The sequence below is a fragment of the Lagenorhynchus albirostris genome, chromosome 19 (genome assembly GCF_949774975.1).
Source record: "Lagenorhynchus albirostris chromosome 19, mLagAlb1.1, whole genome shotgun sequence".
NCBI classification, from domain to species: domain Eukaryota; kingdom Metazoa; phylum Chordata; class Mammalia; order Artiodactyla; family Delphinidae; genus Lagenorhynchus; species Lagenorhynchus albirostris.
Window position 1 is genome coordinate 14,450,850 of NC_083113.1, and position 15,216 is coordinate 14,466,065.

At 53.0% G+C, this 15,216-nt stretch overlaps 1 protein-coding gene across 5 annotated transcripts; it reads left to right on the top strand.

The window, feature by feature from the left end:
• The first annotated feature begins 287 nt into the window (after positions 1 to 287).
• Positions 288 to 14,824, top strand: HNRNPL (heterogeneous nuclear ribonucleoprotein L). 5 transcript variants are annotated; one of them, XM_060132552.1, is made up of 13 exons: positions 288 to 352; positions 4,827 to 4,945; positions 5,568 to 5,805; positions 5,936 to 6,021; positions 7,078 to 7,174; positions 7,261 to 7,333; positions 10,635 to 10,706; positions 10,818 to 11,098; positions 12,165 to 12,286; positions 12,577 to 12,778; positions 13,624 to 13,681; positions 13,784 to 13,879; positions 14,456 to 14,824. In XM_060132552.1, exons 3-13 carry the CDS (start codon positions 5,581 to 5,583, stop codon positions 14,512 to 14,514), a joined length of 1,371 nt encoding a protein of 456 aa, XP_059988535.1. In that variant the 5' UTR covers positions 288 to 352; positions 4,827 to 4,945; positions 5,568 to 5,580; the 3' UTR covers positions 14,515 to 14,824. The 5 variants fall into 5 exon arrangements, with proteins under 5 accessions (XP_059988535.1, XP_059988533.1, XP_059988531.1 ...); XM_060132550.1 differs by lacking the exon at positions 288 to 352 and adding an exon at positions 2,468 to 2,895 and having other exon boundaries at positions 14,602 to 14,824; XM_060132549.1 differs by lacking the exon at positions 288 to 352 and adding an exon at positions 2,569 to 2,895.
• Positions 14,825 to 15,216: the final 392 nt, after the last annotated feature.

Below are 15,216 nucleotides of genomic sequence, written 5' to 3' on the forward strand. Positions count from 1 at the left end.
TGCACCCCAACATTTACCTCAACCAACAGAACACTTGGCTGACCAGGAGGAATGAGGCGTGATTCCCAAACAACTGTGCGACTTTCTGTGAGGGATGGGGGGCGGGTATTGAGGGGCTGGGGATGTTTGGGGAAAAGGGACGCGGAGTCTTCCCGTTCCTTTTTTGCGTTGTTTCCTCCATTCAACCGCAGAGCAACTCTCGATCTCCCCCCTCTACCCCCCCATTTTTTTTTTCCCCCGGGCTGGAAAGAGGTCGTGGTCCCTTTAAGTCCCGCCCCTCCCTCCCCCAAAACTTCCCAGTGTCTGCTCTCTTTTCGATCTCGGACGGCCGGCCAGGCTCGCCGCCGAACTGGTAGGGGCTGGGGGCGAGGGGTCAGGGAGGAGTGAGGGGGGATCCCAGGGAGGCGCCGCCCGGGGCCCGCGACCACGGCCCGTGTGCAAGGGGTGGGGGAGGGGCGGAGGCCGGGAGCGCGGGTGTGCACATAACGCGGCAGCCCGGTCGCCAGCCGTGGGCGGCCAAGCTGCCTGGAACTTGCCGCGCGTGGGACGGTTCCGTCGCGTCCCGTCGGCGCGCGCCGGCGCGAGGGGCGTCCGGGCCCGGCGCGGGGGCGGGGAGGGGAGGGGCCCCTCTCTCCCCCTCCCCCCACCGCATTCCTCTGACGTCTGGACCTCGCGACCCCGCCCTTCAGTCGGAGCCGCACCGCCTTAATTCCGTCGCACTGATCACGTGTTGGAGGCGCTGCGCCGTCCCCCATCTCCGTTCGGCCGGCTCTTTCGGATCTTTTCGGGGTGATTGGGAGCTGATTTACATCTCCACCAGCCCACTCCAACTTTCGTATCTCCTCAAACCCGCGGACCTACCAGGACGGTCCCACTCTCTTAGTGCCACTGACCCCATTTCAAACTTAGTTTCCACTAGGACCCCTATTTCGGGAACCCCCTTTCACCCGAGTGGAAAGGTTCCAGAGCATCTTTGGTGGGCGTCCCCGCATTTACCACGTCTGTCTCCTCGCTTTCTAAGAGCAGCGTCCCCTCCTCCTCTCCCCCCTCCTCCGCCAGCAGGCAGCCCCATAAGGTTAAAGCCCTTAGGGCGGGATCCTAGGTCACCCCCCGGCCCCGCCCCAGGTTCCGGCTGTTGGGCGTCGTTGCACCTTAGACTTGGGAAGGTGTACTCTGCGGGGTGGCCCTACCCGCCTCGGAGGAAACAAGGCCCGCCAGACGCTTAGAATACCCTAACTGCTCCCCTTTGCAGAGTGCTGGCACTGTGCCGGGTGCTGTACCTGGCGCTTGGTAGCGTGGCCAGCTTCACTAAGGCCGAGGCAGAGACCACCGCTCCCTTGCTCACACAAGCACTTCAATGCTACGGAAAAAGCCACCAAATTGTGACGACCCAGAGTAGTAAGGGCTGTCGCGTGAAAACCATTGGCCTGAGCGATCAGGGGTTATTATGGGGGAAGCCGAGGGTCTGGGCTGGTAGGGACCAGGAACGCTTCTCAGAGTGAGCAGAGCACGAACAAGAGAAATGTATTCTTTAGCTCTGGCAGGAGGAATAGCGGAGAAAGTGTTCTAGTTGGAAGGGCCTGCTCGGGCCAAAGATCCAGAGGTGCGCGAAAGATCCTTCCCTTTCTGCAAACTGAAAGGAGTTATTTGTGGTTGAATTTAGTGGTAGAGTGGTGAAAGGACGCCGGAGAACTGGACTGGGTCATAAGATAGTCGGCAATAGCAAATGGTTTTATACTGAAGGAAAGGGTCAGATTGGGTTCAAAAAATTTTTCACTGGCGTTGTGAAGGTTAGAGATGGAGAGGAATAGAATATAGTTAGTGATGGAGACAGAGCTGCACTGGCAGTTGCCCTTCTAACTTAGTTTGCCCTTGCGGGGCTGCTTACAGCAGTAAATAAAGACTCAGGATACTTCAGGCCTTCCCTCCTTTAGAGGGTCGCCCCGCCTCCAGAGGCGCCTGAAAGCGATTCGCGCATGCGTCCTCTCCTCCGATCCTTTCCTAGACTGCGCCAAAGAGCTCCTACGGGTCAGGGATGGGCTCTCCTTTTTCACCCAATCAGGGGCCACCAGTGGTCCTACCGTCTGGTGAGAGGACTCTTTCCACTCTCAACTGACTAATCGGGCGACTTGCAGAAGATGGACACCTGCAGTAGCAAGTGGAGAGAGGCAAAGGGGAGGGGCCTCCTTGGTTCCTTGCGGAGAGGCGCGGGAAGGTAGTCGCTGTGACGGAAGACTAAGGGCTTTCGGTTTGATGGATTAGCGAGAAGACCAATGAAAGTGGGAAGGAGGCGGGGCTTTGGGGGAGAGTGGGGAGCGCCGCTCCTATCAGGTGCTCCTAACGAGGCCAGGCGGTATCAGAAATCTGACCAATCAAGTTGGAGTTTATTTTAAGGCGGCGGGGTCGGAGAAATGACTGGCAGAAAGCGCTCGCCTATAAGGAGTGTCCCAGACAAACAAGGGCGGGCACTCCTGCAGAACGGCGTGAGCTTTTCCCAATCGTTGAGCAAGGCGTATGGAGGCTTCCCCTCCCCCAGCGGCGGGACCACTGGCTCCCCCTATCGGGTGGGGGCGGCCGATGACGGGCGTGTCCCTCCCCCAATGAGAGGCGGGGGGAGGCGGGTTCTGGACCGCCATGTCGCGGAGGCTGCTGCCCCGGGCGGAGAAGCGGCGTCGGAGGCTGGAGCAGAGGCAGCAGCCGGACGAGCAGCGGAGGCGGTCCGGAGCGATGGTGAAGATGGCGGCGGCGGGCGGCGGAGGCGGCGGTGGCCGCTACTACGGCGGCGGCAGTGAGGGCGGCCGGGCCCCTAAACGGCTCAAGACTGACAACGCTGGCGACCAGCATGGAGGCGGCGGCGGCGGTGGAGGAGCCGGGGCGGCGGGCGGTGGCGGCGGGGTGAGGCCAGGGCCCTAAGCCGGAGACGGCCGGGAAGGGAGGGGAAAATTCTCACGTTGAGAGCATTTATTTTGGGGAGAGGGGGGCTATGCGCACGCGCCCAGGCCCTCGCGCCGTGGACGGGGTGGGGGAGGGGAAGGCGTTGGGCAAACGGCGGGGTTTGCGCGAGGACAGGCGCTTGCGCGTGCGCGCTCTACAGAGCGGGGTGTGGGGGGGGGCGGAGGAAACTGCTCGCGCTGCAGGTGGCGCAGTGCGCAGGCGCCGCGGGCTGGCTTGTGGGGCCCGGGCACGCGGTCGGGCCGATTTTTTCTTTATCATTTTCTTTTCTGGCCCCATGCGCAGGCGCACTTCTCTTGCCCGGGCCTTGTGGGTGGTTGGGGGCGGGGGCACCGCGTGAGCGGGGAACGAGTGGGCGGTAGCCTTTTTCCGTGCCTGAGTGGGGTATTCTGCCTGATCGCTATTTGATCTTTGTAGCGTCATGGTTTGTCTCAGTACAGAGATTGATATCTTTGAGGATATTCTCCCAGTCCAGAATATCTGCCTCATTTTTGTGGGCATTAAAAACCGGAAGAAAGCGTTGTGAGAGGTCTTTTTAGCCGTTTGGAAGTTGAACCAAGCTTTCGAGTTATCACAAGTTTGCTTACATTTTCTGAGGGTTAACTGGGTGCCGTAGGTTTGATGAACCCAAACGTTCCTTGAGGGGTGGGCACTTTGTAAGGGATTCAGCCTCTTCAGTCTCCTGCTCGGAAAAGACAACCAATTGTTACTCCTGGCTTGGAGCCCATTCCCTCTTCCTTGGAAGTTCCTGAAGCCTTGTCTCGTTCAGCCATTTGCAGAGTTTTCCACGGTTTAGTGGCGCTCTGTAGCCGTGATTTACTAGCATTTAAACCATGCCAGGCCTTGTTGCACGCATTTGAAAGGTATCTTAATTGAATTCTTAACACTCCTCTATGAGGTAAGGAATGGGCTTACTATTCCCCATTTACAGAGGCGAGGTAAATTCCTTTAGGTCTTGTAGCTAGTCTGAGGAGGGGCAGGGATTAGAACTCAGGACTGTGGAGCTCCAGGTCGCTGATCTGGTAACCCTCAGGCGAGTGTGGCTCCTGTGGTTTGTGTGGTTCATTCCTGAAATAGAATCCAATTCTGCCCATGTTACATGGGCTTCTGCTTGGTGGTTCTCACATGGGAGGCTGGGCCCAGAGCCCAGGAGAGGTGGAGAAAGTTACTTTGCTCTTTCTTGATTCCCAGACACTTTTGTCTGTGGGTGGAAAGATACTTCCCCTGGGAAGGGAACTGTCTTGATTTTTAGTGGTACAGGTTGGATCTTCTCTTCTTCTGAAAGACTTTACTGTCTTTTTCGTTAGTCTGACCTAGGTAGTATTTTCCAATACAGATTTTGGTGAGAGAGTAAAGACTAGACGCAGACAAGACTGGCCTGGATGCCACGGTGTCTGAGGCACCTGCTGGACCTGGGGATGAGTGGTGGGGAGCAGCAGTGCTTGGCTGTGTGGTGATCGTAGGTTCCTCCACTAGGGGAGGGGCAGAAAACCTTGGGTGGATGCAGCAGAAAATTGAGTCCCCTTTCCAAGCCACTCTTTTCCCACATTTCTTTGACCAGTGGGAAGAGACTGGTGCTGGGAAGACTGTAAGATGGGACTTGGGACTTGTCTGGTCCTCCATTTTGCCTTCATCAGAAACTACAGTAAGAGCTATTAGGCATGTGGCCATACACTCAGGCCTTCTGCTCTGCTGGCCCAGAATCCTTTTGGGGTGATTGGTTGAATTGCTGCCTCTAGTTGCCTGCCCTGTGTGTCTTTTCTGGGTGACACACTCGAGTGTTTTACCTGTCTGAGTCCCCAGTGGCACAGAAGCCAATAATCCACCATCTTGTACAGCAGAAAGTGAAGTCTTATTTTTGCTTCCTTTCTCAGGAGAACTACGATGACCCGCACAAAACCCCCGCCTCCCCAGTTGTCCACATCAGGGGCCTGATTGACGGCGTGGTGGAAGCTGACCTTGTGGAGGCCTTGCAGGAGTTTGGACCCATCAGGTACTCAGCTCAGAGGCCAGGGGTTGGGTATTCAGCTGAGTTAACTCCTTGGTGTACTGTGTGTCACCGGGTTTCTGGTTAGAAGTAACTTGGCCATTTCGGTCCAGGTTCCTTTAGCTAGGTCCTGGGGCTCCATTACTCCTGGGGTTAGCCATTGTACTTGGATAAGTTACAGCAAGTTCCGTGTCTTTTTCTCCTTCCTTTTTTTTTTTTTTTCTCATTCCTTTTGTTTCTCTCTCTCTGCTTTGTAATTTTGGCACATGGTGAGTAATGGGAATAGAGTGGTGAACACCACTGTCTTTATTCCTCCCAGACAGTTGCCTACCCAGAGTGGTCAACACTGTGATAGGGGAAACCCAGGCGTCTGTGGGAGGCATCTGACTCGATCAGGTGAGGGAGGGGTTGGGAAGGAAGGCTGCCCAGAGAAGCTGATGCCAAAGCCGCACACAGCTCTTCTGCTTGTCGTGCCACTTACGGCAAGGGGTGTTCAGGTCAAGAAACCATGACGGGCACAGAGGAGTCCAGAGGACAGGGAGGAGTCAGATCACAGATAACTGAGGCCGTTCTCTGACTCTTGTCTCCATCCCCCTGAGAGGATTGCAACCTGTGTTCTCTTTGCTAGTTACGTGGTGGTAATGCCTAAAAAGAGACAAGCGTTGGTGGAATTTGAAGATGTGTTGGGGGCTTGCAATGCCGTGAACTACGCAGCTGACAACCAGATCTACATCGCGGGCCACCCAGCTTTTGTCAATTACTCTACCAGCCAGAAAATCTCCCGCCCTGGGGACTCGGATGACTCCAGGAGCGTCAACAGTGTGCTTCTCTTTACCATCCTGAACCCCATCTATTCGATTACCACGGTGCGTGCCAGTGGTTATTCGTTCAGCTTCTTCTGTGGAATCTCCCTCCTGCCTTTTCTCCCTGTCTTCTCCCATGAGCCAGACTGACCTGCCAGTGTCCCTTCATCTTGCTTGTGTTTGGTTTTTACAGGATGTTCTTTATACTATCTGTAACCCTTGTGGTCCTGTCCAGAGAATTGTCATTTTCCGGAAGAATGGAGTCCAGGCTATGGTGGAATATCCTTTGTTGGGAAATGGGTGTTCCTTGAGATGGGAGCTCACAGGGCTTGGTAGGAATCCATCTTTTCAATCAGCACGTGTCTCCTGAATGCCTGCCATGTGCCAGATGCCTTCATAGAGCCCATGGTCTCATGGAAGGGATGGTTAATAAACAATCACAGCTAAATAGGCCCTTGAACAGCACAGATTTGAACTCTGTGGGTCCACTTAAGGTGTATCTCACTCACTGAGTATATACTACAGCATTAAGCCATCTGTGGTTGGTTAAATACATGGATTTTCAACTGCACAGAGAGTTGGTGCCCCTAAAACACACACACATACATGTTCAAGTGTTGTGTAGTGTGAAAGTACAGGGTTTAAAGTGTGACGGGAAAGAAGAGTGTGCCATGAGATATAAGAGGAAAGAATTTACAGGGGTTCTGGGGAGGTCTCTGAGGAGATGCTGTCCTTGTTTCCATGTAGAGGTAAGAACTGATATTCAGGCTGAGGACACCACATCTGCAGAGGTCCTCAGGTGGGCAGGAGCTTAGCGTTGCAGGAAGCGAAGAACCTGACAACTGAAGAGTAGCTGACGAGGGGGAGAGGGTTCCTTAGGACATTGGAAGAAGTTATGACATCCCGGGCAGTGGGGTGAACTTGGGTCAGGGTGCAGTGGTGGGAAGTCACTGATGGGTTTTCAGGGCAGGAGTATAATCTAGTTAACGTTTCAGAGATTGTTCAGGCTTAGTCAAGGCGTGTAGAAGTGGGGGGGGGCGGGAGATGAGGCTGAAGAAGAAGGTGACTTGGCCTGTGAGGCTGGCAGAGAAGGTTGTTGCCGTGGGGCAGGGCGGGGGAGTACAGGTCTCAGAGGAGCTCTGGCCGCGTCTGCGCATTTGGGGCAGCACTCCAGCTGTGTCTGCACAAGTGGCTGGTGGCTATGGGCAGTGAACTAACCCCGAAGCCCGCTTGGAGCAGTCTTTGGGGTGCTACTTGTCCTCATCCCTCTCTGGTGCAACTTGAAGCTCTTTTCAGAGAGCTCTTGGGATGGAACTTTCCCTTAACTTTACTCACATTTGACTCTGTGCAGAGTGCCCAGCGGGCCAAGGCCTCACTCAATGGGGCTGACATCTACTCAGGCTGTTGCACTCTGAAGATTGAGTATGCGAAGGTAGGTCTGGGAAATGGCTGCCCTTTGTCAGCTTCCTAGGTGAGCCTGGAGCCTGGCTGACCTCAAGCTTTTTTTTGTCCCTGCAGCCTACACGCTTAAATGTGTTCAAGAATGATCAGGATACTTGGGACTACACAAACCCCAATCTCAGTGGACAAGGTAATCCTGACGGCAGCTTTGTTTTAAACATACCCGCCTTGCCTTCACTTGACTAGCGCACTTCATAGACCTGGACTCAGGGTTATGTAATGCCATTGGGCTCCTGTGGACATGGGAGGGCCTTGGGGATCAGCTCTTGGAAGATACACTCCAGTGGGAGGGGGTGAATGAGGGGCCTCTGTAGGTCCTAGCTGCTGCTTGTGGCCCTTTGACGCAGCAGAGGATGCAGGGTCAAGGCAGAGGCCTGGGTGGGGTGGGGAGCAGGGCCTCACTGAGCACAGGCCACGGCAGTGGCTTAACAAACTAGTAGCAGCTCCCAAACGGATTCTGCTGCTTTTCTTCTAGGAGCCTGCTTAGGGTCACTGACCCTGTTCTCACTGGGCCAGGAATGGTCCTCTTGCTCTCCACTCTTGACAGGGTCTGCTTCTGGGGGGACAGATTGGGGATGTGACGAGGGCTCCCAGGCCCTTGCAGCAGAGCCTTTGAGCAAGTTGACCTTGCGGAGGTGAGACACCCTGGATTGGAGCAGGGCGGACACGCCTCACCTCACTTGTAGAGGGAATGCAACATCTCTGCAGGGGGCCCAAATGGACAACCCCCTTCCTAGAATCTGTCAAGAATGGTTTGCCTTGGATAGGAGGGAGAGGTGGAGCCTTGCCTTTGAAAAACAGCGGCGCCCCCTCAGCAAGACCATCCATCTCTGTTTCTGTCTTGGTCTGATACGTCGGACTAGGCCATGGGCTGAGGGAGGTGGCTGGTTGCTGACATCTCACAGGCCCCCGTTCCTAGGCAGGCCTGTCTTGTTCGCCCTTGCAGCTGGGAAGCCGTGGGCCGGGTGGGCTAGACTCTTCCCCAGGACCCTCACAATGGGCGCTGTGGGGCTCGCTGCCCCCTCCAGAGGTCAGAGACAAATTGGTGACCGAGTGAATGTACCAGAGCGGGCAATGGCATTACATGACTGCTAACAGAAACACGGCAACCAACCATTTCTTCTCCAAGGAACATAAATAGAAGATGTGCAGACCGGCAAGGGCTAGTGGCAGGGGCTGGCTGTGCATTGGTTTTGATGCCTCTCAGCTTTGGCCGCCCCCAGGCTGGGGGTCAAAAACGAGAGCTGTTGAGGTGACCTGGAGTGAGGGAGGTGCTTCGCCACCCCCTCGGGAACCAGACTTCAGCGGCTCTGCCTCTGCACATTGCTCACCAACACACAGGGTAGAAACCACTAGCTCTTCCTGGAGAGAACAGAACACGCAGCCTCCACCACGTCCCCAGAAACAGCCGCAGACTTGAGCTCACTACATCAAGAACACCACACCGCGCTCCAAGGAACAGCTACAAGCACAGAGGCAGACAGAGACAAAGAAAGAGACGCAACATGGCAGCAGACACTGCTTTTTTACTAAACATTAAAAAAATGTCAAAATCCAAGCAAACTTGAACCCGAAAATGTACACAGAAGTAGGAAACACAGAGAACAGAGCTCTCCCAGCCAGCCAGCGGCGCTCTTTTCGGAGAACGTTTCATAGACTGAAGTAGATTCCATGGGCCTCCAAGACAATAGGATCCTCTCCATTCCTCGCCATGTGGGTTTGGTTTTTTTTGTTTTTCGTTTTTTAAGTCCTTTGGTTTGGGGAGGGCCTTCTTTTTTTTTTTTTTCTGTTTTGATATTTTTATTTTTTCTGCAGTCATCGGCTGCCAACATAATCTGCACCAACTGGAGATCAGAAACCAAAAAAAACCAAAAACTTAAACCACAACAGCAGCAAAAAATCAAAAAAACCAAAACAGACCTAAAACCAAACAGCCAAACAGCTCAGAGGTACACAGTTACCTGCTGGCGGGTAACTGGAGTGCTCCCAAGGCCAAAAGCGCGGGCATAGTGGGGCCACTGGCACACCTCATAACCAGGAGACACGCACACGGGACGCTACACAGCCAGAAGCACCGCACTGCAGCACACAATGTGAGGAGGTGACAACATGGAGGGACACTACCCACTTCATACACCTTTATTTTCCACTTTTCTGATATCTTCTGAGGACAGAACATCTGTGAGCCATTTTTGATTTAATCAAAACATTGACTTTTAAAACAATTCTTTAAAAAAAAGTTGTATCGGATGTGTACCGTAACTTGTATTTATGACTGTAAAACCATGTGATGCAGGGTCGCAGTGTATGTTTGATGGGACGCCATCTTTCAGAACTGTGCTAACTCACTGTTGAAGCGTCCAATGGTAAGAGAAAATACAGATTTGTTTTTTGTGACAAATGGACATTGTACTCTGTACTTCTGCTGTAAGTAGCCCTTTTCCATCTTTGTAATGACTGTTGGAAAACAAAACCCAGGCCGGGTGGCAGGAAGGGGCAGTGTTCCCGAGCCCTGGGTTTTTGGAGTCAACCAGGCCTGGGTTGAAGTCCCGGCTTGGCCACTAACTTGCTTTGTGACCTTGGGCCAAAGTGTATTATAACTGCTCAGTTAAAAGTTAAGTGCTCATTTTCCTTATCTGTAAAACGGGACTAAAATAGTACCTACCTCATAGGGTTGTTGTGAGGAATTTAAGAAATGGTGATGTCTGTTTGTAAAGTACTTAGCACAGTGTTTGCCACTCAAGTGCTAAGTTAACGGTAGCGATTTTGAACTGCACTTGGGGTTGGGGCGGGGTGGAACTGCGCCATTGTCTGAGACTGTTGATGCCTTGTACATGACTGCTCATTTGAACTGATGTTAATGTCGCCCTGTTTGTCCTTTCCTCCAGTCCCTCTTCTTGGGGTGGATGTGACTAGAGGGGAGGGTGACTGGTACCAAGATTGAGAAAGTCTTCTCTCTAGAGAGTGGGCCCTAGCACGCTCAGACCCTTGGGGCTTTGTGGGCCCAATTTTATTTTTCTACCCTTCTCTGTGTTATTTTCTGGCTCTTAACTCCTCTCCCTTCATTGGGAGTTATTTTAGAAATCTGTTCCCGGCCCCCATATCAGCTTCCATAGTGGCTGCAGCTTCCCCAGAGGGGGAGCTCGGGAAGGTGAGAGGCCCGGAACCTGGCTTCATCCTCCACGGATGAAGGAAAGCAGCCTGCTTGGAGTGGGCGGCGGGAGGGACAGTGGGCTCCACCCTTGAGGCCTGGGCTTCATGCCCACCCTGGGTCCGGCCACAGGAAGGAAGCCCCAGTAACCCTTGTGAGGAAGGAAAGGCCACTGCCCAGGTCCTCAGGAGCTGAGGGACGCTGAGATCAGCCTCTAGTCAGGAGGGAGAGAGAGAGCTCTTTTTCCAAGTTAGGTTCTAACTGTTCTCTCTGTCTGCAGGTGACCCTGGCAGCAACCCTAACAAACGCCAGAGGCAGCCCCCTCTCCTCGGAGATCACCCCGCAGAATATGGTGAGGGCAGGGGGTTCCCCTCCGTGGACTCCCGTGGCTCATGTGCCCCTGCCCGCCGCCCGACGCGCAAATTCTCACCCGTCCTCCCTCTCTTTCCTTCCCACCCCCCAGGAGGGCCCCACGGTGGGTACCACAGCCATTACCATGATGAGGGCTACGGGCCCCCCCCACCTCACTACGAAGGGAGAAGGATGGGTCCACCAGTGGGGGGTCACCGCCGGGGCCCAAGTCGCTACGGCCCCCAGTATGGGCACCCCCCACCCCCTCCCCCACCACCCGAGTATGGCCCCCACGCCGACAGCCCTGTGCTCATGGTCTATGGCTTGGATCAGTCTAAGATGAACTGTGACCGGGTCTTCAATGTCTTCTGCTTGTATGGCAATGTGGAGAAGGTGAGCTTCCGCTAGGTCCACTGCTTTCCTTATAGACCTGGCAGCCCCAGGGGAGGCCCCGACCTTTTGGCCCCCCAGTGAGCAAAGAAGGGGGAAGGAGCGTGTTTAGGAGCAAGCAGGTCTAGAGAGGGTAACTAGTTTTAATCAGGTGACATTGCAGATGGATTTTATTTGGTCCTCATGCTATGTGGGTGATTTATTTTTTTACTTTTTTTTAATTTTCAGTGTTTTTTTTTTTTTTAAAAAACAAGACTTTATCACATGAAAGTGTTAGTACTTAATATTATGTAAATATTATGGTGTATAAAATTTACCCATCACAGTTAAAGATCATTATGTCAGGATTTTCTCTGGAACACTTCAGATGATATGGCAACACTGAGCCTTCCTGCCTTGCCTGGGATAACAGTTGGCTGGGGCTGTCTGGTGACTGCCCACTTCAGACTAGGTCGTTTCTTCTGTCAAACCCATCTGGGTCCTAGAAGCCTTTGAGTTTACAGCCCCTGGCCTGGCCCATTAATATTAGCAGCTAATAACGTGTGAAGCGGGTTTTTTTGTACCACTGTTAAAAGTGCTTTAAATGTTGTAAGTTGTTTCATTCTCACAAGAATCCTTAGTGAGACAAGCAGGGGAAGTAAAAGCATGGGGGGCAGATAACTTGCCCAGGTTCACATGCCTTTTTGTGGAAGCAGGACTCAGAGCTGACACTGTTTTTAGCGTTTTTATACCATAACCCACATAGTCATGACTCAGTATCTGTATATATGTCTGTTGATGCTTTTTTCCTCCCACCATTCCTGCTTTTCTGTTGTGCTTTGTTAAATGGCCCACTCATGGGTCAGGTCCTGAGGTTAGGGAAAGACTGCCTAGTCTTTGCTGCCCAACTTGGGCTGAGCACTTGCTGTGGGCCAGACATGCTTCTCTGTTCTCCTGGCTCCTCACAAGTGAGGAAATGGATGCCTCAATCCAGAGCAGGAGTTGACTTCCTTCTAACTGACTTGGAAGGGACAGGAGAAGGGTCTCTGACAGCTGGGCGGTGGTGCTGATCACGGCTACTCTTCTCAAGGTGAAATTCATGAAAAGCAAGCCAGGGGCCGCCATGGTGGAGATGGCTGATGGATATGCTGTGGACCGGGCCATCACTCACCTCAATAACAACTTCATGTTTGGGCAGAAGCTGAATGTCTGGTAGGTACCCAGGCTCCTCGTGGAGGGTTGGAGAGGGACTGAGGAGAGGAGGGAGGGGGAATGGGGCCCACTCTGGACAGAGGTCAGAGGAGCACAGAGAAGCCAAGTGCTTATCCAGGCTGGAGTTGGGCGTGCAGGTGTGTTCCCAGATGCTCTTCTGAAACAGCGGCTGAAAGTGTGTCAGCCTCTCCTCAGCTGTGGCATACAGTGCTGTCAGACAGGAAGGAGGCCACAGTAGGAGGTGGGGGACAACTTGAGGTCTGACACAGGGCTCCCCTTCCCTCCTGCAGTGTCTCCAAGCAACCAGCCATCATGCCCGGTCAGTCATACGGGCTAGAAGATGGGTCCTGCAGTTACAAAGACTTCAGTGAGTCAAGGAACAATCGGTTCTCCACTCCAGAGCAGGCAGCCAAGAACCGCATCCAGCACCCTAGCAATGTGCTGCACTTTTTCAATGCCCCTCTGGAGGTGACTGAGGAGAATTTCTTTGAGGTGGGTGCCGTGGACTTGGTCCTTCAGCGTAGCCCTCTGAGGAGGCCATTCATTTTTGAATTTTAACGAATATCTATTGAGCTGCTCTGCTGGGCTCTGGGTTGGGTGCTAGGGACATAGCAGGCAGGGACCAAGAAAGGCTCAGAATGGCACCAGACTTCCAGCAGCAGTGGAGTTCGCCATGCTGCTTGTATTTTTGGCAAGTCAGAGTGGCTGCTCATTTGCCTTGAAACATTCCTCCCTGTCTGGGTGACGGACTGGTGATTGGAGTCCAATCTCGAAACATCCACACTGTCAGGCCATCTGGGGCCTAGATGACATTAGAAGGGAGGGTCCCATTATGGAGCTGTCAGGGAACTGGGGCAGCTTTGGGGAAGGGTGGAAGTCTGGCTGTGGAGTTGGACTTCGGGCCTTACTGTGGCCTGCGGTGTTGCTGTTCGGTTTAGCAAACATTTACCTAGTGCCAGAACACACCCAAATAACAGCTGAAGATGGGAAATTTAAAAAGCAGTTTCCCGGTTTTAGGCAACAAAATAGCTAAGAGCAGTGTTTCTCAACCTTTGGGGGGATTACAGGGACACCTTAGAGTGTGTGATAAAAGCTTAGAAACTCTTTTGTCCCGAAAAGTCCAAGTGTTCAGCTGTGGTGTGCTTCAGTTCCGCCATGTGGCACTCCTTGTGTTTCTAAGTCTGTCTGTTCTTTGTTTTTGTTCTGGCCACGCAGCATGCGGGATCTTAGTTCCCTGACCAGGGATCAGACCCATGCCCCCTGCAGTGGAAGCGTGGAGTCTTAACCGCTGAAACACCAGGGAAGACCTTTGAGTCTGTTTTCTGTTTCTGTTGCAGATCTGCGATGAGCTGGGAGTGAAGCGGCCATCTTCTGTGAAAGTATTCTCAGGCAAAAGTGAGTAAACTGCCCCACCTTCCTCGCCCATTCCTTGACTGTAGATGGGCAGCTCCCTGGCTTCTGCTCAGGTCAGCCTTAAACCTTTGTTTTTCCCATCAGGTGAACGCAGCTCCTCTGGGCTGCTGGAGTGGGAGTCCAAGAGCGATGCCCTGGAGACTCTGGGCTTCCTGAACCATTATCAGATGAAAAACCCAAGTGAGTATCTGTGGGTCCTGCGGTCATCCATCCCCCTTGTTGCTTAATGGGTTGGCTCGCTTCGGGCCAGAGCCATCCTTCCTGCCATCAAGATAGGGCCCCAGGGATTTCCTTATTGTCACTGACACAGGCAGGTGGGACCTGGTCCCCAGGAGAGCAGCCTGACGTTTCATGTGGTAGGGCCAGCCTAGCTGCTTGCTGCCACCGGCTCTGCCAGCTTGGGCGTTGCTCAGGCTTGTCCTCCAGGGAGCTGCCATTCTCTGCATCAGAGGCTGGCTCAGTACCCAGGAAAGGGGGCTGTAATAGCCAGCAGGTAAAATTTGCCCACCCAGTTCCTGGGCAGGCCTATTGTGCGCCAGCTGAAAAGCTGGGAATGGGATCCTCCATGGAATTGAAGGAAGAGGAGAAATGCCTTGTGTGTTAGTCTTGTTTTTGAGTCTCAAAAGTGGCAGTGAAGAGTTTGACCCTTGCAGTTGAATTGCAGAAAATGAGAGGTGTGTGCAAAACCAGGGGAGCTCTGGGTGGGGGGAGCATCCAGAGAGGGGTCCGGTTACACCTCTGTGCTCTCTTTTGCAGATGGGCCATACCCTTACACCCTGAAGTTGTGTTTCTCCACCGCTCAGCACGCCTCCTAATTAGGTGCCTATGGAGAGTCCCACCTGAGCAGGAAAACATTGCTTTCCTTTATGCTGGTTTTTTCTTTTGTTTGTTTTGTTTTGCAGATGTTCCTGTATTCCTTTTTTTTTAATGCTAGGTTAGTAGAGGCTTAACCATAATGGAAACGCTGGAAGTCTAAAGGGGGAGGGGAAGGGGAACTGATATCTCCCAAGATTAACCTTCACTTTTTAAAAATTATTGTACATGTGATTTTTTTTTTTCCTGTTCATACATTTGTGCTGTCCGTGTACTCTTGGCACATTTCAATAAAATTGTTTGGAAAATAAACGTAGCACTTTCTGGGATTCTGGGGGTGTCTACTTCCCTCACACTCAGTCTTCTGAAGAGGGGCAGGCCGGCCAGGACACAGCTGCAGCCCTTCCAGAGGGGCCAACCCAGCCCTGAGGAGCAGTGTGGGCCAGAGCTGCAGATTGGGAAATGATGAAAGGGTCTTGAGAATCTGGGAGACCTGGTGGCATCCTTCATGGGCTCTACCCAAACAAGCTGGATCTAGTTGAAGAGTCTTTTTTTTTTTTTTTAAAGTAAAGAGTTGAAAAAATTAAATTGAAGAGATTTTAAAAAGAAGAAAGCCTTAATCTTAAAAAGTAAACACCCGCCTTTCTTTAAGGTTGGAAAATGAAACCTCAAAAGTGAAAGTCATCTCCCCACTCCCCTTGAAA

Bases quoted from the DNA above. Each gene is read 5' to 3' on its own strand.
- HNRNPL (XM_060132548.1), top strand. From the start codon at position 2,635: ATGTCGCGGAGGCTGCTGCCCCGGGCGGAGAAGCGGCGTCGGAGGCTG. The intron at 12,287-12,576 runs GTAGGTACCCAG...TCCCTCCTGCAG, and splicing joins GGGCAGAAGCTGAATGTCTG to TGTCTCCAAGCAACCAGCCA. The intron at 12,779-13,623 runs GTGGGTGCCGTG...TTTCTGTTGCAG, and splicing joins CTGAGGAGAATTTCTTTGAG to ATCTGCGATGAGCTGGGAGT.